Source organism: Gallus gallus, chromosome 8, assembly GCF_016699485.2.
Source record: "Gallus gallus isolate bGalGal1 chromosome 8, bGalGal1.mat.broiler.GRCg7b, whole genome shotgun sequence".
Classification (NCBI taxonomy): Eukaryota; Metazoa; Chordata; class Aves; order Galliformes; family Phasianidae; genus Gallus; species Gallus gallus.
The window spans coordinates 18553980-18579939 of NC_052539.1; the positions used below are offsets into that span (position 1 = coordinate 18553980).

The 25960-nt window shown below is 38.5% G+C and overlaps 3 protein-coding genes across 8 annotated transcripts in view; 1 reads left to right on the forward strand and 2 right to left on the reverse strand.

Moving 5' to 3' along the window:
- GIPC2 (GIPC PDZ domain containing family member 2) overlaps nucleotides 1-25714 on the reverse strand; it is a 54063-nt gene extending 28349 nt beyond the window's left edge. The window contains exon 1 of the mRNA XM_046944807.1: nucleotides 25672-25714. The gene's annotated coding sequence lies outside the window, so the exon portion shown is untranslated. The remainder of the gene's footprint in view (nucleotides 1-25671) is intronic.
- DNAJB4 (DnaJ heat shock protein family (Hsp40) member B4) lies at nucleotides 534-25714 on the reverse strand. 5 transcript variants are annotated; one of them, XM_422386.8, is made up of 5 exons: nucleotides 25672-25714; nucleotides 9895-10086; nucleotides 8756-9041; nucleotides 5609-6183; nucleotides 534-4055 (listed from the first exon to the last, which is right to left on the reverse strand). In XM_422386.8, exons 3-5 carry the CDS (start codon nucleotides 8964-8966, stop codon nucleotides 3822-3824), a joined length of 1020 nt encoding a protein of 339 aa, XP_422386.1. In that variant the 5' UTR covers nucleotides 8967-9041; nucleotides 9895-10086; nucleotides 25672-25714; the 3' UTR covers nucleotides 534-3821. The 5 variants fall into 5 exon arrangements, with proteins under 5 accessions (XP_422386.1, XP_040561277.1, XP_040561274.1 ...); XM_040705343.2 differs by having other exon boundaries at nucleotides 25459-25714; XM_040705340.2 differs by having other exon boundaries at nucleotides 25455-25714.
- The window catches only part of FUBP1 (far upstream element binding protein 1), a 55058-nt gene continuing 54280 nt past the window's right edge, over nucleotides 25183-25960 (forward strand). For both annotated transcript variants that reach the window (XM_046944461.1, XM_046944463.1), the window contains exon 1: nucleotides 25183-25921. The gene's annotated coding sequence lies outside the window, so the exon portion shown is untranslated. The remainder of the gene's footprint in view (nucleotides 25922-25960) is intronic.

Sequence of the window (25960 nt, forward strand, 5' to 3'; positions counted from 1 at the left end):
ATTTGCATCTGTCTCCCACACAGCCTTTACTTAAAATAATCAAGTGGCTTTTAAAACATAGCTTTTAATATTTCACTATTAAAAGTGTGCTTCTTCTTGCAAATCCTGGATTAATGCCCTCTTCTCATATTTTGAAGTAATTTCATGTGCTATTTTTTGAAATGTATGCCTTGTTCTCTCTCCATTAAAAAAAAATAAAGATTCATACCAGTTCTACAGAATTAGGACAAAAAAAATTGCTGTACACATGCCTCTAAATGTACAGGATACCGCAAACCCTGAATTGAACACTACTCTTCTTACCTGAAAATAGTTAAAAGAGAAGACTTGCTGCAACTGGGTTTTTTGTTGTTGTTTTGGGGTTTTTGTGTTTTTTTTTTTTTTTAAGAGGTTAGACTATTGTTACAAGATCCTGCATTACAAAATTTCAATTCCATTAACTTTTAAAGTAACATACATATATTTTAGGATGATACACTTCTTCAGTTATATAGATTTCAGCATCTGCCATCATAACAAAAGATGAGAGAAAATGAAAAAACAACTTTACACTTTTTACTTAAAAACCACATAAGAAATGCAATACAGAACATATTAGGAATTTTTTAAACAAACAATATATAGTGTTAACAATACGCATAAACATTAAGCAGCTAAGTTTGCCCTTTGTGACACTGCTCCAGCAATTGTTTCATTCCTTGTAGATCTACTGCAGCTGTAGGACTACAACTGACAATGTACAAAGAGATCAGCAGTTGAAAAGTTATTTGAACAATATCTCCCAGAAGTTCTATTTCTTTGAGTAACAAAAATGGAATTTCTTGTGCTCATTAAAAATCTATTGTAACTTGAATCCCAACTTCCATATTATTTACTTTCCCACAGAAAAGCGTTTATATGAAGTTAATACTGCTATTTCTTAAGCTACCTAACAAAGCAGGTAACTACTGAGTTTCCACAGTCAAAAGGCTAACAGCAAATCCTATATATTTTCTTCTTACGAAGAAAAGCATTCTTTGAAACTGTTGCTAAAGCACTCTATTATATTTTAAACTCAAGTAACAAGAACGAATCTGCAAGGCATTTCTTCCACCAAAATGAAGGGAACCAGCCCTATCACAATATTACAAAACTAGACTATTACAGAGGGCTTTCCTTTTCCCTACGCACCTTTTAACTCTAAAGATAAGTAAGTCATATTTGTATTCAGAAAAGACTCAATGCAAGCATGTAGAAGTCTGCGGGCAACCCCTATCCTCTTTCATGTCTTCAGCAGACTTCTCCTTAGACAGGACCTGGGATTCTCCTTCAAAGTAAAATCTGCATTATTTTCAAAGTCCGAACTTGAGATCAGCATGATCTTTAAATATCTGCTCTACAGTGCACTTCTACAGTGTTCTTTATACATCTTTCCACCCCAAAACCTACTCCCTATCGATTCAAGCTGACACATCAGCACCACCCATCTTTGGGCTAAGCCTCATTTGCAGAGCATGGTCCTTAACACTGTCTATTGAAAAAGGTTCCTAAGTCAGCGTACACAGAATCTTTTAGGTTGGAAGGAACCTCTGGTCATCACCCAAATCTCAAGCATGGTCAGCTAGACCAGGCTGTCCAGGACTGTGTCCAGTTTGCTTTTGAGTACCTCCAGGGATGGAGACCGAGTCTCTTTGTGACCACCCTCACAGTATTAAAAATAGAAGTGCATTAAGTTGTCCCCATGCCTTTTGTCCCGACACAGGGTATCACTGAGAAGAGTCTGGCTCCCTTCTCCTCATTCTTTCCTTCCAAATTCTTGTATACATTTATAAGATCACTCTAAGCTTTCTGTATTCTAAACTGAAGAGTTCCAGTTCTCTCAATCTCTCACAGGCTTGTTCCACCAAGCCATTGTTTTCCTTCTACTGGGGAGACTACAACAGGACACAGTATGCCAGATGCAACCTCACTCATGAGGAGTAGGGAAGAAGGATTACCTCCCTCAATCTGCTCACAAAGCTTCCCAGTGCAAACAAGGATACCATTAGCCTGTTTTGCTGCAAGGACACATTGCTAGTTCATGGTCAGTTTGTTGTCTGCCAGAAACTCAAAGCCCTTTCTCAGCAAAATCGCTTTCCAGACAGTAAGCCCCAATTCCATATTGGTGTCTGGGTAATACTTCAGGGAGCAAGACTTTTACCCATTGCACTCTAAGTTTTTTTCCTCTGTATGTTTTTTTTTGAAAACCAAAGCCCCTCTTAAGACTAGTACAATCAACACGGTGTTATCAGCCACTCCTCACAGTTCTGTATAACATGCAAACTTGCTGAGTGTGTGTTCCATTCCATCATCCAGGTCTTTAACAAAGATGCTGAATATTACTGGCCACAGTATTGAGCGTTTGCATACACCACTAGTGACTTACCTCTAAGTGGACTTTGTGACACTGATAACAAAACCCTTGTGCCCACTCGTTCAGTCATTTTTTAATTCATCTCACCGTCAACTTACCTATCCTGTACTTTGCCAATTCGCCTACTAAAGTCAAGGTAAAAACAGACTGTTTTTCCATCATCCACCAAGCTAATCACCTCACTGTAGAGTGAAATCAAGTTGGTCAAGCATGATTTCCCCTTTGTAAATCTATGCTGACCTTAAATCACATTACTGTCTTCCATGTGTTTGAAAATGCTTTCTAGGAAGATATTCTTTCTCATCTTCCCGGGGACTGCATTATGGCTGACTGGTTTGTAGTTCCTTGTATCTTCTCTCTAGCTTTTCTTGAAGACAGGAGTGACATTCGCTTCTTACCAGTCTATAGAAACCTTTCTCAAAACAAAAGATAATTTAGAGGCCTTGCAATGGCATTAGCTAGATTCCTCAGCACTTCTGCATGCAACCTGTCAGGTGTCATGGACTTCTGTATATCTAGTTTAAATGCACCTCTACTTAGGTCAGTCCACCACCACTGATGTTAGCTCTTCCTTGTTTCAGGATTCCTTTCTGGTTTCAGGGGGCTAGGACTCCTGGTCAAGACTGTATTACTGGTAAAGACTGAGGCAAAGGCAGCACTGAGTACCTCAGCCTTCTCTATGTTATTTGTCCCCCAATTTCCCTGCCCCATTTGACAGCAGGCCCACACTTGCTGGATATGTACTTGTGCAATCCTTTCTTGCTGTTCTGCCTGAAGTGTGAGGAACTACTCAACAAATGGCTACTTTCTCCTCAAGCTACATGCCCTTTCCTAGACTCGTAATGCAGATCCCTCACATTCTGATGAAATAAAGAAAATACTATCATTTCAATGGGGGGCAATTTAGGAGTCCAAGCCGATTCTCCCAGTCTATGCCTTGTGCAGTGGAAAGCAACATGCCAAATAGTATCTTTACTGTTTTGTAATTTAAAATATTAGCACGTGTATATTTCTACTACCATGTCCAATTTCTGTATAAACTGTTTATGTTACAGATAGAGTAGGGATATAAGGAATAAAGTACTTGGTGACTCGAGTACTTTATCAGAAATATGCATTGGCTTTGTAAAAACTGACTACACTTTATATTAAGCAAAATACTGAATAAGCTTTTCTGATTAAGAAGACCTAATATAAAATACGAGTGGTTTTCCCTGTAAATTATACTGCAGAAGTCATCTGTATGACTTGTACTTAACTCTTTTCTCCTCATGCAGCATTACAGTATTTCCCCCCACCCAACCCATAAACAAACAAAAAAAAACAACAAATATTCCACTAGTTGTTACACATTGCACTTTTAAAGCACAGACTTGCCAGTCTTCTGCATTTCCAGTGTCCTGCTTAAACAGTTGACATAGTCCTCATTTTATGAAACTGGAAGATTTCGCCTAAGTACTTCTTTTGATGCTGGAGAAATGTTATCTGGAAAAATTACTTCAAACTCTATAATTAAGTCTCCACGTTGGTCAGGATTTTTGGGAAACGGCAAACCATATCCTATAATTCTTCTTCTCATCCCAGGCTTTACAACTTCATTTACTGTCATGGGTATGGTTCTTCCTTCTATTGTTGGCACATTGATAGAGCTGCCACACAATGCCTAGAGAAAGATTATATCATAAGAAAAATGGATTGGTCAGAACATTGTTCGTACCTACAATTGAGTTTTATTTAGTAAGGACTAGTATTGTAAACAGAATACTTCCCCTGTGAAGTGTAGAGATGTAATATTAGTAAGTCTATTTGAATTTTGACAAGATATACTAATCTTATGCAGCACCCACTGAAGAGTGAGTTTATATATCCTTCCAAATCTCTATCAAGTAGTATGGAAATTGATCACACAGCAAAAACACCACTCACAACTCTCCAATAGGAAATCTCTAGATACTTAACAATTTCTATTGGTAATTTAGAATCTTGTTCAATTTTTTCATCACATTGCACAGGGATTTACTCTAATATTTCCATCAACTTAGGTTACATCAAATAACACAATATTTAAATGTCTTTAAGTAAAGACAATCAAATTTGACCATTGTCTTGGAGAGCATTTGTGATGGTCAAAGAAAAACAAACACTACTTTAGAGTATCAAAATTAAAACATCATCAAGAAGATCAGGTTTTCTCCTGCTTTACCCAATGGTTTGTTTTCATTACTAAGATTTCTGATAAAGATTGTTCCAGCTTCACTTGATCCTGTACACTTGGTCTACACTGATACATGTTCTCTATTACATAACAGTGCAATAAATCTACACAGACTTCCGTCCATGAGGGAACTGTATTACCCACATCATTAAATACCTCCCTCCCTCCTTTACCTTGTTTTAAGTGTTTCCTCTTACATTAAATGTATTTTAGGTAGGAATCCTTTAAGAAGGGAGCTCATAATATGCACAAAGAGCTCAAAATGCAAGTAAAAACTTGCTCCTTCATCTAACCCTAATTAAAAGAAAACACAAAACACACTCAGCTACGTTAATTTTTAAATTATGACCATTGCACAGCTTCTGATTCTGAAGAACTCTCCTTGGTTGTCTGATTCTTTCCTTTTGAAAGCCAGTGTGTTTTGTTCTTGGAACAGAATTAAAAAAAGCTATAGCATTTTTGTTGTTATATATAGCTCCCATAACACCTGTTCTCAATAATTTATCCTCATGAAATCAATCTCTACCTACTTCGAAATCACACTGAAATAACGTATGACATAAAAAGGCTGGCTTAGAATTTGTTGGCACTGAAAATATTTAAGAAATTTCTACTTTGTTCTATGGAAGCAGCAATCACATCAAACAAGAACTGAGCATACTATACTGAACGTATTTATTGATTTAGCCAAATATGTATTTATCTAGAAAGATAAAGTAAAAAGATTCAAGCCATGTCAACTTTTACTTTCACTCTTCCATCCTCATTCTCTTCCGCCTCCTCTATGGTAAACAGCTTGAAACAGTACTCCATTTATATCAAAACAGCTAGTGCTTCCACTACAAATAACTATGCCCTGTAGCCACGTTTTTTTATGAGAGAAATGCTTTCTTTAGAACAGAAGAAAACACTTTATTGCTGTCATTAAATTTTTGCTGTGTTGCTATTGTACGACATTATAATAGGGTTGAACATTGAGTTACACTAAAAGAGAAACTTACCTCCCTTAAGCTGATCTTAACAGGATAGACAATATTTGATCCATCTCTCTTGAAATGAGAGTGAGGTTTATCTTTTATGATAAAAACAATGTCAGCTGGAATTGTGTTGGGTGTTTCATCACCTTCTTTTGGAAAAGTGATTTTGGTGCCTTCTTTCCATCCTCTTTTTATTTCAATAGTGAGAATTTTGTCTTCTGTTCGGACGCTTCTACCATCTGGGTTCAGCCTTTTACGTGAAATCCTCATCCTTTTTGTGCAGCCATGATATATCTCCTCCAATGACACCTTAAGCTCATGAATTACAGGGGGATCTTGTTTACGACGTATCTGGCTACCTACTGTATTTCTTTCTCTTGGAAAACCATTCATACTGAAACTAGTGAATGATCCAAATGGATCACCATCCACTTCCATGTCTTCAGTGTCTCTACCACCAGGCATCCTCCTTCCAAAGAAGATCTCAAAAGGATTTGTGCCACCAAAGAAAGCTGCAAACGTAGCATGTGGATCACCATGGAAGGAATACCGGAAGGTACCACCCTGTCCATCAGGTCCTCCAGCTCCTCCTTTCAGACCTAAAAAAGACAAATAAGCAAAATTTTAAACAAGAAAGCTTATACTAATATTCCATTTATCAAAGAGTGGAAGAATAGACATCAGAATTGACAAGCCAAAAAAGTCTTTGGGGGTAGAGTGGAAGAACTCCTCTTCAATGAGGAAATACCAGACTACTCAGTATCAACTATTAATTCAAATAATATTTCTCTCATGCTCCATTGTTCAACTCTGATCTATTGTTGATAAGCTTTACTTCTGTTTTCCTGCAATGAATTTTGAGAATAAAGGAACAGGACAACACTCAAGCAGCCATACTGCTTCTTTAACATTCAGTGCAAAATCTCAAATTTATCACGGCTTATGGTGTTATGATATAAAAGGGAAGAAACTTGGGAATATAATTCTATCCAGTCACAAAAAAAAAAAAACCAACTCAGAAGTTCTCAAGACCTATCTGTGTACAAAAATCTTCTATAAACTGTCACTGCCTCTGTACCAAAAAAAAAAAAACAAACCCACAACCCACATTGTTCTCAAATAACTTTGTTCCACCTCTATCTTCCCTAGGAAGACATCTACATTTAATGTCTTCCTGGTAAGACTTCCCTTACAATTGTCACTGACTGGTCCTTTGTACTTCCTGACTGGGTTTGCAATAAGTTGTAAATGCCTTTCCCAACTCCTGCTTGTCTTTTTGGTTTAATGCACTGACAGGTTCAGAATACCATCCCAAACCTCTAAGAAAAAAATTGAAAGTTTTTGTAGGACACTTAGCTCGAAACTCACACTGTTCAATTTTGTTTGTTTGTTTGAAAAACTGTTTGAAACAGGTTTAGGTTTTTTTCCCCCCCTCTGTTTTGCTTAGAACTTCTATGCATAAGCCTAATACCAATTACCAGCAGCAACCAAGAAAGACATCAGAATAAGGACATCCTCCCCTCTTCCCCCATCTCAATACCATGCCATTTAAAAGTACTTTACAATGTTCAGTGCTATCCACATAGCACAGAACTGTTAATGGTAAACAATCTGATCAGTGGATCTAATCTGTGGTAACAGAATGACACCTCCTGGGACAGCTGGTCAGAAGTTTTTTGGTTCTTTTTTTGAAGGCGAATCAAAGATCCTCATTGTAAAAAACACGTTTCCTGCTTTCTATATACCTTCTCACCTTTTCCTCAGAGCTACTAATTACACACTCTGAAGCAATGGAAAAGCTTAGAGAACAACTGAGTCATCACAAGGTATTTCCAGAGTCACACTGCTACCTTTAACGTTTCGCCCAAAATAAACAAAAGTATGTTTTAAACCTCTAGACTCAAGTATGTATGCTAGGACACAAAAGGCTACATGCTTTACTTCAAGCTGTCTGGGAAAAGTGACATAAGAATGCATCTTTGGGATAACCATTTGAGATGAGCTACTGTACAGGAATCAAAAATTCCAAGGAATTGCAAGGTAAATAGTTTTATAGTCATATACAGAAAAGAGGCGTGGAAAATGGGAAGAAGTGAAAGGAGGCAGAAGACCAAAAGGCAATGGAGGCCTCCAGTATCTAAAACCTTTTCCTAGAATGTTTCAGAAACAGCACTAAAGCTTTTGGACACCTGCTGTAGAACAAAACAAAAAACACTGCACCATGTGCAGAAGCTAAAGGCCTTCTACATAGATTTATAACAGTTTTTTAACAAATGCATTAAGTCCCACAAATGACAGAGGGCCAAGTTTCATATAAGAACTCACAACTTCCTACACAAAATAATGCTACACATCCTCTAATGCTCTCTCAAAAAAAAGGGGGATGGACAGTTGAATGAATGGCAATGAATGAACGGATATCCTTATTAAAAAAGAAATAATGATTTCATCTGGAATTTCTGATAGTATAACTTTAAGGGGAGGGTTGTTAACGTCCTCCTCTGTTGTTCAATCTTAAGACTGAGGCAAAGTCATGTTGGTCAAAAATAAATTAAAAAAAAAAATCCTCTCCAGATAACCATTTTAGGATAAATATGACATTTCTGAGGCCTCATTCTCTTGGCATGTTATCACTGTTTACAATTAAAGCTAAAAAATTGTTCTGGTATTTCATGACATCAGCCAAATTCTTTCCTCCCTAGGCAAGAAGCCAAGGACGACTACAGACTGGACACCTGGACCTCTGCTCAGGACTGCTATGCTGAGATCAAGCAGAGTGCCCTTTAACAAAATCTTAAAACAGAATTCATCTCTCTGACTGCATCTCAAAAAGTGCTAGAGTAAGGGAAGGTGGCAGTAAGATGAGATCCCAGAAAGCTATTTATGGGTCATACAAACTTTTTCAGTCCAATGACTTTCTGCCTGTGAAGTAAGTATTTGGGACTTCTAAAACATAAAAACATTAACAGAAGAAATTAAGACTAGACCATCATTAAAACTGTGCAATACATTTACATTATAAGTCTAATAAAAATGAGACAAAAAAATCAAAGTGGTACACACACACTGCCTAAAACTCAACACATGCCTCTCTGCACCATCTGTGCTTATTTTGTTTCTTCCAACATAATGAGAGTGGCCCCTCACAAACTTTAACAAAGATGTACATACCTTCTTCCCCATACTGATCATAAATGTCTCTCTTTTTGGGATCACTCAGCACTTCATAAGCTTCTGCAATCTCCTTGAATTTTTCCTCTGCATGAGCAGACTTGTTCTTATCCGGATGCCATTTAAGCGCTTGTTTTCTGTAAGCCTTTTTGATATCCTCTTCAGAAGCCCCTTTTTCAATTCCCAGAATAGAATAATAATCCTTCCCCATCCTCAGCGTTACAGGAATTTAGATTTTCCTTGTTATAAAGAAACCAGTATCCAGTGTCTCAGCAACGCAGAGAAGCTAGAGAAGGAAAAATAAAGATCAAATTTGGAAATAAAGTAAACAAAAAAAAGTCAACAAACTGATACGCTAGAGAAACGTTAGATAGCCTATCCGTATTTCATTCCTTCCGCTGTTGCTCATTTATAAATAATTATACACACAGGACAGGACACAGCCCTCTTTAGAGTCCTCCCATCTAAACTACGTGTCTCCGGCTCTTTCTAGAACGACAAATACTACAGGGCGTCACTTCCCAGACTGCCCCTGCTGAACAGTCTGCACAGTTCATTTGCTCTCAAGCACGCACACACACAAACTGATGAACTATTTCCTCCCTCCTCCAGCAACTAGAAAGTTTAAACGTTTACCAGTGCAATGCAGTGCCTTTCACCAGCAGGGATGAACCCAACCACCTCTAAAAGACATAACCACTCTAACAGAAATTCAGCAGCTCATATGAAATAATTACAGCATTTTACTTCACAGTTTCTGTAGAGACAACTGTACATGCAACTGCTTTCTGAACATATAATCAACACGGATTCGTACACTTTCCAGAAGACTGCAAAGTTTTTGACACCTAAGCTAACAACAAAGCTTCAGAAAGACTAACTGCATTTCTTTAAAAATAATATTAACTCATGCCCAACTGCAGTTGACAACAGCTGAGTACCATTAAACAGTAAATCAAACATGAAAGAAACCTTAAAAAAAAAACACAACTAGAAGGAGACCAAATGTGTGGGGTATTTTTTCTTTTCTTTTCCCCCCTTTACCTCTCATTCTATAGTGGCAATATGAAGCCAATGCAAGTATAGCAACTTATCCAGCCAGTATTAGTGTTGTCAAATGAAAGCTAACAGAAAAATACCTGATTCCTGCACATTTCTTTTACAACATGTAGTTCAAATTTCAATATTTAAGGTTTTCTAATGCTCTGCAGAGGGAATGGTATCAAGTTTCAGACTGTTCAATTTCTTTCAGCTGTTATGAAATTATCCTTGTTTGTCAGGATGGTAATAAACTTCAAGACTGATAAGCGCAGCTAGAAGAATGCTCCTTCCTGAAAAAAAAAAGGATTAAAATATGCCAATTTTAGTCATATCTGGAACTTACTCATAAGGAAGCATCTCCTAGACTCAAACTATCTTCCCTATAGTGCTGCAAAGTTTAAGAGGGCATAGATCAGATAAAGGACCCTCAAGCTCAAGAAGAGAATGCTAATCTTTAGCTTAACTGATTTTGTTCCATTAAAGAAAACAGCTTCTGAAGTTGTTTTCCAGATTCTGCTCTAACTTCAAAGGAGACGAAATAAAGGAGATTGAAAAATTCTTCTTAAAATAGGGAGTTCTATAAAAAGAGATATCTCACCCCCATACGTCATCACTATTCCCCACACCTTACCTGTTCTTTCTCACTGTGCTAGATTTGACCAGATTCCCTCAATGTATCTAGGATTTGCTTAGATTTTTTTCTAATCTCCTTGGAATAGTAATAGGGATGAAAGATGACATGTCACCACAGCCATGGATTTTGCATACCTGTAATTAATATTTCAAAACCAACAGAGGTAAAAGGGCATTGAGAAGAAGAATCTGATTTGTTTATCACCAAATCTCTCAGGACTGATTAAGTTTCTGGAACACTGGGAGCCACAGGGTTACAGAATCAATTCTCTTCACAGCTGAAGGAATAAGCTGTTGTTGAGCTCTACACGGAATAAAGCTGTCTGTTACAAATTACCCTTTTCTCCCTATCTTTAAAAATGGCTGGTTTTGTTAATTTGCTATTCCAGATAACCTCTTGTAGATCCAAGTCCTAAGTTGAGGATTTTTTTTGCTATCAAATCCCTAAGGCAAGAGGGGTATAACAGGTTGAATTAAAACACACTACTACTCCCTAGGAAGCTACTTTACTTATGTATGCTTTAGTGGGCAGCTTTAACTTTATTATGCTCAAGAAACAGCTGTGAATATGACAAATCATCATCCAAACTCAGCAGTCACAGTCACTCTAAATAACAACAGCAAGCAAACTTCAACTCTATTGACAACAACAAAATTCAGCACAGCCTTAAGTCCTCTTGCAGAACTAGCAATACAAAGAGTCACCACGCTCAGCTGTGCTCCCATTGCATGGTTTGAGCAACCATAGCGGGATCACACTTACATCACTTGCAGTGCACTGAGAAGGACCCACACACTATTTGTGCAGCCATGGTGATATACCAGAGAACTGTCAGAACAGCAGTACCTCAAACTAGTCTCAGGTTTATCCTTCATTAAGTCTTTCAAAACCTCTGGTCAATGGAAGTGGTAGAGTGTGTATACACTAGATTGACAAGTATAAAAACTTTTTTCCCTGTTGAGAACATTATATTAATTATATATTTTATTTTAATTATCACAAGAATACTTAAGGAGTAGCAATAAGCATGGCTTACACTGCCTTCTGCCATTTTGTAAGACACAGTAATTAATTCCCCAGGTTTCATTAAAAGACACAATAGTCAGAATTTCTCCTTAAATCAAAAGCTTTTTCCACTCAGGCATCAAAAATTAAGTCACAATGAGAAATTGTGCTGACAATCACAGTGAGTAACTGTTCAGGCATCCTTTCTGTAGGGGGCCTACAGAGAGAAACACGTTCTTCCAGCACTAGTGCCAAGTTATACCCTAATTAGGTAAGTTATTCTCTAAAAATAATAAGATTGAAGACTGAGTGAAACACACAGCAATGACTATTGCTACTTCTACTTCCTGCCTACTTTATGGGACAACTGAAACACAAGGTTCTATAAAGCACGGTCCTTCTTTCTCTCCATACTTTCTATCTTTTTTTTAAATCATATAATTAGAGACTTTTTGTTATTTTACCTATGTTCCCCCTTAAGTGTTGTTAACAAGAAAATCCTTTGGGCACTGTCCATAACATGAACTTCTGGCACTGCCGTTCCTTCAAATGAACACAGGTGAACAGAAAAGAGAACAACTATTGAAAAACCTCCCGTATTTGTTTTTAATGCTATAATCTTATCTCCTCTGTTACCATATACATAGGATCACAAGTATTAAAAAAAAAAAAAAAAAATCAACCGTGTAAAGATCCTGCTTCCCATATGTTGAATAAGTTATGGTTTGAGTTTAATTCCTGAAAGAATATCCTGTGCATAGGAAAAAAAGGTGATCACCTAGGGTGGGACAGATGAATTCATTTATGAGATCATTTAATTCTTTACCAGTTTCTGCCTTTCTACTTCAAAATCTCTCTCTTTTGCTGTAGTGTTTAGGACCGTCACTGGGCGTTCTGTCAGCAAGTGCTTCCCATAGTCCTTGCCAGAGTAACACCTTTCTTCTGAGGTTGGTGTTTGGGTTGCAATACCAGGAGGTACCTACCCTGCTTGCATACTTGCTCATGCCCACAATTCTACGTGCAGCACGCTGGGGTGCCAGCTCACCATCTATCTGGGCTTTTAACTGAATTCTGCCTAGGGAGCACTACCAGCACACAACCTGGTAGAACTTATGTAGCCAAGACTGGCCTGAGCTCCTCATATGCGACAAGCCAGCAGTACTGCATCCTGCAACTCACTGATGCCTCCCAGAAGCAAGCCACTAAGTTAGGTAGCTATAAAATCAGTAAAGCTATCATCTAATGCTTTGATTCAGAATGCTCATGAACAAGCAATAAGCAAATTCTCAAACATACATCCTCAGTAACACACTTGCCTACGACACCACCTCATACGCACAATACAATCTGCCAGTTAGCTACCATTCTTCCTCATACTACCATATCAACATTTCTGAATGATATACCACATAAACAAAAAGCTGATGGTTGATTATTTACACAGCCAGATACAATAGCTGCATTCAATCACTGTCATATCAAATAGCATTTATGAAAATATTGCTAAGGTAATTCCGGAAAACCATTTTCTGCCAAATATGCTCAATGATCACAATACCACATGAAATATCAACATTAATTGCCAAGTTTAGATCCTGGTAGAATCTCCTCTTCCTTCCAAATGCCTCATTCCATGGTGGGGAAAGGACCAAAAATAATGGAATATTTGGAATGCCTGTGCAGCATGTGAAATTTCAAATACTACAGAAGCACTTGAAACGCAGTTTATGTGATGAATCCCAACTGTTACAAAATTGTAGTCTATGTCTACTTCACATCCATATACTTTCAGGCAGCACATTATTTGGTAGTCAAGAATGAAAGTAAGTTCTGAAACAACGCTCAGCAGGAAAAGGCACGGTTTTGTAGCAGAAACTTTCTAAGAACTCATATATACATAGGTTCTTCAGACATCTACACAAATAGTCCTATTAGCTTTTATTCTAAAGCATGTATAGAGACTAGGTATTAGTAATGCTTGACCACATGATTCCATTAACATTGAATGAAGTCAGCTTCTGATGCTGTGTATATCACACTGAAGTACTAAAATGTCAGGCAGAGCAAGAATTTTATCCACTCTATCTACAAGATATACGTAATAAAGATCAGATCTCTTCTTTATAGTATATCACCACAAACGTTAGGTTTTATTTTCAAATATAAAGTCTGTAGATATTTTTCCGGTTTTCCTAAATTCTATCAGAATATTGATCTAAAAAGTCTGACTGCTAAAAGCATAGCAGTTCTCAAGTCTTGTTAGCTGATAACCAAGTATTCAGAAACAGCAGTTCCCAGAAAACATCTCCAATTCTTACAAGCCACATTAGGGAACTCTAATTCCAGGTTAGCCATAAATTAATACCAGCATAAGTTTAGCTTAAGGAAAAGCTCCTAAGCAGAACTGTATCATTCCTTGAAGGGAGATGTGAGCATTTTTGTTCAACTTCAGCTATTTCAATTAAGACTTTTAAAAATAAATTAAAAAATGAATTCCTCACATGTTAAAACCTCAGACAAAATTGCAAGACAGGACTAGACCAGAGAACAAGTTAAAGAGCAAATAAAACCACAAAGGCAAATTCCAGACAGATCACAACTATAAATATACATGCACACATAAATGTCAAAGCAGAGGAGCCAAATCTCTACCCAGAAAAAACTTTCACAATTAAGTAGTATCGTATTTGCAAACTCATGAGAATGAATGCAATAAATTTGCTTAATTTGTTTAATTTGTTTAATAGATCTGTCTAAAAGGGTTTGAGGAAAGCAAATCTATATACAATAGTAAGTTTTCTGTAAGAGCATTTATTACCTTTCTAGATAAAAGCATTCTGACAATGACTTTTCTCCTCACCACCTCTAACAGCATGTTATACTCTGAGCTATGTTTATGCTTTGGGACTGCGCATAAAACCTTAGACACACAAGCCACATTCACAAATGCATTAAATAGTGTTTCACCACAGAAGCATTCAGTAGTTGGCCTCATCTACAGAAATAAACTTAGTATCGACAGTAGCAGAAGAGACAGGAGATGCATGTAACGAAACGTGACAGAGTGTAAACAGTTCTTTCTAACCAGTCAAAGGCCCCAGCTTCATTTAGTCATTCACATCACGTCCAAGTAACTGCCCAGAAATTTCTTGGGGTGAATCAGAAGATGTCTTGGGATCTCAAAGATCATCTAGTTCCAACCCCCCAGCTGCCACTCATTAGATCAGGCTGTTCAGACCTCACTAAAACTGGCCTTGAATGCCTCCAGGGTCAGAGCACCCACAGCAATCTCAGCAACCTGGGCAAAATTTAATAATTTTACTTCTGCTCACTGCAGAAATATGTTGCTTCTGTGACTTAAGTAGTAAGCTCACTGTAGATAAGGATACCAGGGTTTGGTTTTACATCTAAGTAATTATAAGAGAAAGCGAAACACCACACAAAGAATTTAAACTATTCATAGAATGACAAAGTTGCCATAGATAGTAATATTGACTTGATTAAACAGCATACTTCAGTAATGGCATACTCATTTTGTATTTCTGTATGGCATACATTGGGCCTTCAAAATACTCTGGTCAGAAAGAATTCAAAGTGAAAAGCACCATGAAGCATTAACCACAGTTTAATGGGAAAGCAGAAGGGGAGCTGACCTAAGTCTCAGGTGGATTTTACACCAAACATGGTTGCAATAATCACCAAAACCACAAGCAGGCTACTAATCATACACATACCAATTCTTCACAACATAGCCAACTTATAGGTCATTAACAAAGAATTGCCTTCTCATGCCTGATATTTGCCTTCTAAGTCACAATCTCTACTATAGTTGAAGACTATAGAATTTTCCAAGTTTCACCTCCCACTGCTGTGAAGGAACAGTCAACATCTTAAAGCAGGCAAAGTTCTTAGAACTCAGTTATGATGCATTGTTTTGGCTGTAACTCAACCAACTAGGCTTATTTCAGAATGGCATGATTAACCACTTCAGGCAACCACACTTCGAAAAAAAAACCAAAAGGAGAATCTCAAGTATGATTGTAGAAGACAGGAAGCATTCTTATCTACAGATTAAGGATTCCCTAAATTCTTTTCAGATCCTTAGAGACAATAATCATTTCAGCTTCCACTCACACAGAAGCTTGTGAACAAGGCCTCTTCTCCAAACACAAGTTGATAGATCAAGAACTAAAATAGCCAGTGATAAAAAAAAACACCTAAGAGATTCTTTCACGTTACTAACAACACATTTAATCACACACAGTTACAGGCTTTAGTGGGTTATGATGTCAATGTCATGCTTTTGAAAATATCTACACAGAAAAATGCTCTGTGTTGGTAAGGAAAAACATTTTCTTAGTCTCCTTACTGTTGTTAAGGAGAAAAAAAGAAGGAAGCTGAAGTTACACTTCACTTGAGAAAAATGTTATATTTTAACAAGTTCCACACAATCTACTACTAAGCTTATCAATTAAAAGAAAGCAGAAAAATCAAGTAGTCAGAGATACGAAAATGCTTCCACGTGAGAAACTGAGAAGGCTTGAGGTCTTTGGACTTCAAAAAAAGGAAAGATGATGTAAAGAAATCAGAGAGGTCTACAGATGATGGACAGTGCAGGAGGGTGAGTGAACTGAGCTGTTCTTAACCTACTCCAACCTAAGCCAGAGCCACTAAGTGAAACCAGTAGAAGACAGTTTAAAAAACAGAATTAAGAAAGCCTATAAGTGGCAGAATTCTCTGCCAAAGGACAGTGTAAACTAAAAAAAAAAAGTTTCAGGGGGATACCAGAGAGAAAAACAACAACCATCACAACCACAGAAGAGATCAGGCCCAAGTTAATCAACAGAGAAGTCAAGCAGGAATTCTCTGCAACAGGAAGGTGGAAAAGAAAAACAATCAGGTGTTTGCTTTATTCTCACTTCACTTAAAGGAAGTGCTTAAGACCTCTTCTGAATGCAAGTTACTGGAATAAACAGACCATTTAATGGACAAGCAGTTCAGCATTCTGAACTCATTAGAGTTCATGACAATCTCAATGCAGTGTAATTCAGTGACTTCCATGCAAGAAATAATAAAGACTTTCCAGTTCATAAGATTCAGTTGCAAGCACTGGCACTTTGCAATCAATAGATGTCAAAGCATGAGTTCAACCAGGCACTAAAATTCTGCTCCAACTAATGTATTAGTAGAAAAATATATGTTTGGGTACTCTATATTATAAGAAAGCATGCTGGAATAACTGTAGCATACTTTTGTATGAACAGTAAACTCATATCTATGTATACTTATTTATATTTCTTCAAAAGTACATATACTAGCAGCACATTGTTTAAAACCTACTGGAAATTAATAAATCCGAATATGACCAGCAACCACCCTGCTTCCACTTTCTCTCCCACCACCTTTCTAATGTTCCTACAAAACAACACATCAATTGCCTACAGGCTTTCAGTCAACTCACATAAACACATGCAAAACCCTTAAAAGGCACGCAAGTAGATTTGTACTCTCATTTTTTCTATCTGAATATGTTTATTATGCAAATGTTGGAAAATAATTAATTTATATTGTTTTCCACCTAAGTGAAATGTTGAGGGGGTGTTGTTTCCAACAGCATTTGGGTGGAAAAAACAACAAGGTATTCAGTTAGACTAGGTAAAGATGTCCCATTATTAACATTTTCAAGAAAAGTAAGGGTTAAGGTAACAGTGTGATCATTGGATTAAGTCCTATTCTTGCAGCACAGAAGAAACAGAAATTGCCCTACAAGTATAGAGACAATTCAGTCAACTCATACACAACTCCTTCTGTAGTCCAGCATTCACCCCAGGGATTAGAGCCAGCTGGCATGAGTCAAAGTAACACTTGCTTTGGGCTTTGCTGAGACTGGACCAGAGGCCAACCAGCTCAGAGTCCCTGGGAACCATGACCGGCTCTCTGCTAGTTCTTTCACCAAATGAGTTCTGGAGCAGGACAACTGACCTAATCACAGCGGTATGTACTGATCAACAGGAAAAGAACAATGGAAAAAAACAGTGCTAATTTCCACAGAACCCCTAGCTGATTTTCCTTCAAGAAATTAGAATGGACAAAAAGATCTGAGGAAAAGGCATTTAAAATAGATTTCAATAACCTACATATAGTTATCTCAACTACCTTATCACCCAGGAAACATTAGGATGAGTAGGCTGTGTCAATTAAAGGCTCTCTATTTCAATGGCAGGAGTATGCAACAGCTGGTATTTTAGTCTTTACCTACAGAATTGGGAGGGTACATATACAAGCTGTAACAATTTCTTCATGTTCATATTAACTATGGCAACAGTTCTGTCTGTAAAAGAAAAGCAGTCCTAAGGGGTTTCTCCCATCAAACAATAATCATTAACAAACTGCTGTCTCAACAAGGTAGCAAGTAACAGAATTTAGGGCACCTAGAGAATAAACAGCCCTTACAAGTTAGCTTTAGTTAAAAGTCTTTGGGAAGGTGGTACTGGCACAACTAGGATCTGAGTTTTGCTTTTGAATGGTTATCAGCCTATCACAGGTACTTTTATTTGTTCCATTAAAAACAACAACAAAAAAGCACCACCAATTTGGAATACTGATTAGTGGAACTAATAGCTTATACATTAAAGAAATATTTTCTTAAGTGAGGAAGATGCTCTACAGCTTTAAACTGAAGACCGACAGGATCATCTAGAGTAGTCTACCACTAGTTCAGTAATGCTCCACAACTAAGGAACAGAGAGAAGTTAAGTCTGCGAGTCATTTTTTCCTCTTGCAAAAGCATTAGATGGTTGTTTTCTGGCATATCTAAAATGTTATCAGTAAACAGAACAGCTGGAAGAAAAACACTGAACAAACACAACGCAAATCATAGTTATGAGTCATGTGAGAAGGGGAAGGGGGAAAGGTAAGTAGAAGTTGTGCCTGCATGATCCCTAACCACACTCTATTTGGGAATTTTTTCCTGCAACAGTGATTAAAAATAATAATAAAAATTACAGAACAATAGAATTGTTAGTTGGAAGGAACCGTTAAAGATCATCTAATCTGACTCCCCTGCAATGAAAAGGGACACCCACAGCACGATCACACTGCTCAGAGCCCCATCCAGCCTGACCTTGAATGTCTCCAAGGCCCCCAAAGTATCCACCACCTCTCTGAGCAACCTGTGCCACTGTCACACTACCCTTATCATAAAAAAAAGCTTTTTCCTTATACCCAAATCTCCCCTCTTTAGTTTGAAATGATTTCCCCTTGTCCTATCAAAACAGATCCTCCTAAAGAGTCTGTCCACTTCTTTCTTATACCCATCATTTAGGCACTGAAAGGTTGCTATCACGTCTCCCCAGAGCCTTCTCTGCTTCAGGCTGAACAGCCTCAATTGTCTCAGCCTGTCCTCATAAGGGAGGTGACTGAGAGTTTTGTCCCCACTGAAATTGTACTATTTATTAATTTCTCCAGACCCCAGTAGGAATAGGACTAAGTTTCTTGTGGTACATTTGAATCAGAGTTCAACTTAGCTTTCATTTCACACCCTTGGCCCTTGTGTTTGACACAATCGTAACACTTAATGTCAGTGGAGAAAAAAACATTACATATAAAAAAAATAGAATTAGATATTGTTTTGTTTTTTTCCTTTTTCTTTAGGAGGGTGAAAGGGTGGTAATTTGTCAGTCTCAATGAAGAGAGGAACTGCAAGACAAATAAACCCACTTGAAAACATGATTCTACTACACTGTATTGTTTTTCATTGCTGTAAACAACCTTCATCTTGTTTGGTTACAATGCTTTACCAAATAAGGAACTACAAAGATTTTAGCATTTTTTTTCTTTTTTGCTGTAGACATGAGATCCTGCTGTTCTTACATAAGCAAAAGGAGATGGTCACACTAAATGCTTTTTCCAGAGTGTGTTTGTCATGATCCCACCCAGCTGCTGTGATTCATGCAGTTAGTTCCACATGCGAGGCTGAAATAGTTGTATAGAGACAAAAGTTTGATAAGGAGACAGCAGAAGAATTTTGTTTCACCTGAAAGGAGAATATATGTCAGCATATTTAAAGTGGCTTGATTTAAATTAAAACACTAAGAATGTCCTGTTCAACTACAGGAGACAAATACAGGCAGCCCAAGTTATATTTATCATAATTTGCTGTAAGAGAAGTCAAAATAGCTGTTCATTGTCTTTCAAACATCTCTAACACATTCTGTAGCTCAAATCAGGTTTCTTAGTTGTTATCCACCCACCTCCCAAGCTGAACCTAGAAGTTTTGGGAAAAGATGGAAGGGACAAGTTTGATAGTCCTACTTTCAGTTATCTCTTACACAGCTTTACTTCTTCAGATGAACAAATGCATGCTGGCCTGAGAAGAGATGATACAACATAGAAAGATGAACAATTAAGTAAAAAAATGTCTAGATGGAGTGTGTTCCAGAGAGCGAGCAAATTCCAGCATCTAGCCTACTAACAGACTATAGAAATGAATGAAAGTTATCAAACTAAACCGATAACGGAAGATTGAACTGTCTTTCTAGGACTTGCTACTCTAGAAAGTAGCATATTTTTGTCATATTTTCTCCTTTCCTCCTAGAAAAACAAAAGACAGTACAAAGAACGGTGAAGAACTCAAGGATATCTGAAAATGAAGTTTATCATTTCCACCAATGTTTTATGAAAATATTACCCAGAACCAGCCTACTCAAACATAATCCTAAAACCACAGGAGCAAAGAAATTAAAAGATCCATTTAGATTCTCCAAAAAACATACCAACTCATAGTAATATATATATATATACATAATAAATAATACATACTTATATATATTATTTATATATACATAAACTTAAGGTAAAGTTACAGAAACTCCTGCTTCCTTGCTTATCACAGCAACGAATGACATCCATATCACTGACCTTTTTGAGTGAAATCTGAGGTTAAACCAGCAATATTTCTCAATTTCAAATTCTGTGTGACATGGTTATTGAGGTCTGGGCTTTTGACAATTCCAAGATGATACTTTCAAACACCACACTGAAGTGACAGGCTACAGCTTTCTTTTAGAGTTCATACAGTACTGATTTATTAAGAAATAGTACCCATGCTCATTCACAAACTTCACTGCAAATACTTATTTCCCTAAAACTTACATGCAATTCTTGCAATAGAAGATTTTCAGTTTAGACAAACATAAATGCAGTTTTAGAGACTGAACAGATTAGTCAGATCAGAGTTTTTAAAGCATGTCTTCAATTTTCCCTTCCTTACCCTCAGAAAGGATTTACCATTCTGCTAATTTTTAATCAACTCATAAGCTCAGTTTGGTTAAAAACAAGCTCGCCTGGCTCGCAAATTACAAAGCCGTTAGGTATAATTAAGCAGTATCACACTACTAGGGATCAGGCCTGTGAAATAGACAAGTACACCAATCCCTTTAATTAGCATTTTTCCTAATTTGCGATGAGAAGTTTGAACACTACTGTCTTAATGCAACAAAACAGGCATTTACATTTTCATTAACAGGACCTGAATGCACTTTCTTCAGAGCTCTGTTGATAAAGGAAAACATGAGACACTTCTGTCCCCTACAGCCACTACTGCATTAATTTTATCTTCCCTTTAGAAGTCCATTCCCAGTCTCGATCCCTGCCCTTTCTATTCCCTATTCATATGCAATTTCCATACCTAGCTTTACCAACCTACTATATGCAAGGCCTTTCTCACTTCACCCCTTCTAGGAGGAGTTTTGCAGATGTTAACAACAAGCAAATGCTCTGGGCTCTTAAAGCTTTTCTTCCCATGACATCCACAGAAAAACATGCAAGCCTGCAAACGAGTAGGACACTGATGACCACGCTACCGTGCTGACTAACATTATCCAGCAGCCTCTCTGCACTGCATTGTGCAGAGATCACTGTATGGTGATCGCTGTCTCATTGCATGCTTCAGTTGTATTTAAGGAAGAACTGCATGTTCTCTGATTTACCCTTCCATATTTTTGACACATCTAACACACCGGTGGCCAAATGCCATTTGGCTGCCTCCTGCTTGGTTTCAGTATCAAGGCACATTCATCTTTTGCTGCTAAACCGTCTTCAACCCCAGAACTGGAACTGGCTAGTAGACCTCAACCTCTTACCTTTAGGGGTAAAGAACCCTTTTTCCCTCTAAAGCTTTTTTAATTAAATTTCCTTTCATCTGCCTCATCCCACTTATAACTTTAATCAAAGATGCATGAAGTAAGATTCAAAGAGTAAAATGTGTAAGATATGCTCTATATGCTCTACAGAATCCACAATATCTACACAGCTTTTATGCAAATGCTTCATGTCATAAAATATTTTTGCTAAGAACAGCACCACAACCAAATATAAGACAAAAAAAAAAAATGAAGACTTTCAAGCTTTTCTGAAGCTTACACTATTTTAGGTAGATACAGACACCAGATGCAGACTTAGGGAGCAAATTCACTCTTTCACCCAGAAGCCAAGAAGAAAGCTGTTATCATCACCAATGAAGACAAATGGGTTCTGCTTTCACCAAGCTGCAGCAGAGCAGGTTGCCCTTCCCCTTCCATACTTTCCATCTGCTCTCACAAATGTTGGGGCTTTTTTTTCCCCATCCCAAACTCCTCAGAAGCAACCCATGCCTCTGAATTTATCTGGAATGAAGCACTACAGGAATATTTGTTGAATAGGAAGACACGCTGATCATCTGTTAGATCATCCTGGGCATCCTGGGTAAGTGAATTCTGCACGGCAATCTTTCCATTTCCATCCTAAAAACTGTGCCTCTTCATCCTCATCTCTCTTAAAAGAGAACCTAATCATGAGCACTGAAAAGATCTTGTAGGCAATTCTAGTTAATGCTTCAATTTTATCCACCACCAAATTCTCTTCTAGGTGCAACTTCCCCCAGATGAGCAATGATTTGAAGAAAGCAAAGTGGGTAAAACTAGCATAATGGTTTAGAGACTATCATAACTTGTAGCATATTTAGGTAAACAACGTCCCATAACTGAAAAGCTACAGGAACAAATGTACAAGAAATTCAATTATTTAGCTTATGACTCACTGATAAGAGTCCCACATGCACTACTTCTTTCAGGACTACTGTATCCTTAGACCTGGTCACCGTGGACCAACAAAGTTAAAGCACGTTGTTTAAAAAGAGAAAACTTAGAACAGTAGGCAATGGAAGTATGCACTCAAGCACCCTACCATGTGCAGAGGATTTCATGCTGTAATTCTACAACACCTGAGTTACCTAATTTAGAACTTCCTCAAGTAGATTTTTGTAGAAATAATGACTATTTCACACACAGAATATTTGAGTTGAGTTTCAGAACTCTCCATTACTCAAGTCTGACTAGCTATACTACATACGTTAAGTTTCCTGACTTGTCACACTATTATTAGTTATTCATTTTGTTCTAGTCTGATGACTACTTTAAAAAAAAAGAGATACTTTTGGCCCAAATACCATGAGATGTCATTAAGAAGCTTAGGGAAGACACCTTCCTCCAACCTCCAAAAGAAACACTGCAAGACATTTTTAAAGCTCCACATTATCTGTTACCTCTTATGTTATCTACTATCATTAAAATTTCAAAAGTGGTAGATTTTTCTACTGTACAACCTTTCTTAGCAACAGAAGAAGTTACTGTAGAACAAAAGCTTATTTTACATGGCAAAACCAAAGTTCTCTTGCTCTAGAAGTACCGTGCAAATATTTGTTTACCTATCTACTTAATTTCTTAGAAGGCAGATGTTGAGAAAACACACAGTGAGTAATTCTGCAAGTGAGAAAGCTATCACAGCTGTACATTACAATATCAAGTCACGAAGGGAACTGAAAGAATGTTGCAGTTGGCACTGTTCAGGGTTAGCCTCCCCCAGTACGGAGGAAAAGTTAATCCCACAGTGGTAATTATCTCAACGGAAGCAATATTTAACAAGGGAAAACAGAGGAAAGTGTGCTTGAGATGTATGGGTCTCAAGGAGATCAGCACTAAGTGTCATCAGGGGAAATAGAAGCAACTGTAGCTACTGATAAAGGTCATCAGAACAGCTTAAGAATGATGAAAATAAGAGTTTAATATTTGTACAGAATAATACTTAAGATGCTCTTCCTCTGTAATTGGCTACATTTAATGTTCTGGCTGTCTGGAAGTTCAAGACTAAGAAACATACGGCCTTCAAAAATGTGAAAGATTGAAGACTCACATATACATTAAGCATCTCTCTTCATTTTCAAATGCAGCACCACCTCAAACATCACAAAAAAAAAGTAAAAATTCCAAAATCAGCATTCTAATTTTTTTTTTCCTAATTTAAAATTAGCATGATCTTTAGCTGATCATGAACAGAACTAGAACACAGTACTACACAAGTGTTTCCATTAGCCCAAGGCATTATATTCACTTTGTAGTCATTAGTGCTACATGCTACTGGCTTGTCTCACAGCTTAACAGAGAGTCATTATCCCATTTTATAATAAAAAGACATTAAGGACACAGACATTTCACATCTTCAAGGAAGTAACAAGGACATGAAAGACATAGCCTGTAGCAACTTCAACACAATACAGTCAACAAGTATTAATGAACTTATTTACTTGCATAGTGTGGCTGGTACACCTAGCCAACTTCACAATAACAAAGGAAACGGAAAAAAAATAGTTCAAGCTCCAACTACTGTTTCAAAAGAACAAAGAGTTAAGCATGAAAACAAAGCTTACATTTTTCCAAAGCTATTTTACTCCTCCTCCTCCCCCAATTAACACAGCTAAATTAACAGAAAGCATGTGCTAAATCTCACAGACATATCTTCTCCAGTAGAAAGCTTCACCTCACTCTAGTTATACAGTACCATTTACTTAGAAGCATACAGAAATTTCAATTTTGTGGAAATTACATGTATTAGTCTTAAAACTCTTTTAAACTCCAAGGAGCTATGCAGAGGAAAAAAAAAAACAGCATGTGTTCTCAGCTTCCTTTGGTGGAGTTATCTGGAGAGGAGACACGGGATAATCTGCCCTCAGCAGCAGCACCATACCTCAAGGTGTTTCCACAGACTTTCCTATTGCCTATTCCCATCATAGGATCCTAATTATAAACAGTCACAACTGAAGAGACCAATGAGAAACCTGGAACTTCTTAAGGCAGCATAGAACTACAGGGCAAGTCACAAGAAGAGACAGCACGGCACAGTTTCTGATGCAGCTTATTTGGAGTTGCAGAGCTCAATGGATTCCCACCCTGCACACAGCCTAAGGCCAGGCCAAGTCCAAATCAACCATTCCTCAAACAAAGAGCTTATCCACATAAATACAATCATTTAAGGCTGAAAGAATCCAACCATCCTTCAGCTTAAAAGTACTGTTTATTTTTTTAAGCACTGAGCTAACACAGCCTGTGAAGAAGGTAGTTTGATGGATATAAATTACAGTAGAGCAAAGCAACCCCTTAGAAACTGTTGTAGTGCTTCGCTTCCCTTTAGTCCCTAAGCTACAATAGGTAAACAGACATTCTATGACCTTATCTAGAGGCAAAGCCTTTCCAGCACTGTCATCCATACTCAGCGTGACAGTTCATTCCCAACTCGGTCACAAGACCGAAACAGGGCCCAGACAAAGCCCCGCTAGCTCCCATTTTTTCCTCATTAAAGCTTATGCTTACTCAGCCACGAAAAGCAAGTCCCCCCGCCCCTCAGTTATCAAAACCGTACAGCAACAGCAAGCTGTAGGAGAACCGCTCAGAAATAACTGCGGGCGCCGCAGGCAGAGAACCGAGAGGAGAAAGAGAAAAGCCCGCCCCGCGGTGCCGTTGCTTGGAAGAGCCCCAGAGCCGTTTAACCGAGTGACGCACCGCACCGAACGGCTCCGCCGCGGCACCGGGCCCGCAGCCCAGCTGGTATCCCTCCAGCCACCACCGGACCCCGAGGCCTCTCCCCTAGAATAAGCTTTTATTATTTTACACAGCGGTCCCGCGGCGAGAACAACGAACGACCGCGCACCGACCCGGCGAGCAGCCCCAGAACTCGGGGCTGAGGAAAGCAACGCTGCCACCCGCACCGCCCGCTCCTCCAACAGCCAGGAAACCCGTAGGGAAGGAACCGAGGCGCCAGGGCGCTGAACGTCTCCCCGGGCGCTGCCTAACGCTGGCGGGCTGCCAAGCCGCAGCGCTGCCCGTCGCCCTCGAACCCCCACCCACCACCTCCCTCACGCACTCACCAGTGACGCCGCCTCAACCGCTCGCCGGCCCAGCCCTGCTCCCAGCAACCTCTGCGCGCCGCTCTTACTCACGAGCCCGCGACCAAATCACGCGAGAGTCGCCCGGAGTAGCTGTCACCACGTGACACTTCCAGCCCTATCGCCGCGCGCCTGCTAAGCCTCGCGTCGCTCTGGAAACATCACGGGCTCTTCGCCCGGCGCGCCGCTGCTGAAGGGCACCCCCTGGAGGCCCCGCCGGCGGTTCGGAAGAGTAAGGCCGCGCGCCTCCGATGAAATCTCGCCCTTCCCC

Bases quoted from the DNA above. Each gene is read 5' to 3' on its own strand.
- DNAJB4 (XM_004936669.5), bottom strand. From the start codon at position 8,966: ATGGGGAAGGATTATTATTCTATTCTGGGAATTGAAAAAGGGGCTTCT. The intron at 6,184-8,755 runs GTATGTACATCT...TGTCTTTTTTAG, and splicing joins TGATCAGTATGGGGAAGAAG to GTCTGAAAGGAGGAGCTGGA. The intron at 4,056-5,608 runs GTAAGTTTCTCT...ATCTTTCTCTAG, and splicing joins TTAAGATCAGCTTAAGGGAG to GCATTGTGTGGCAGCTCTAT.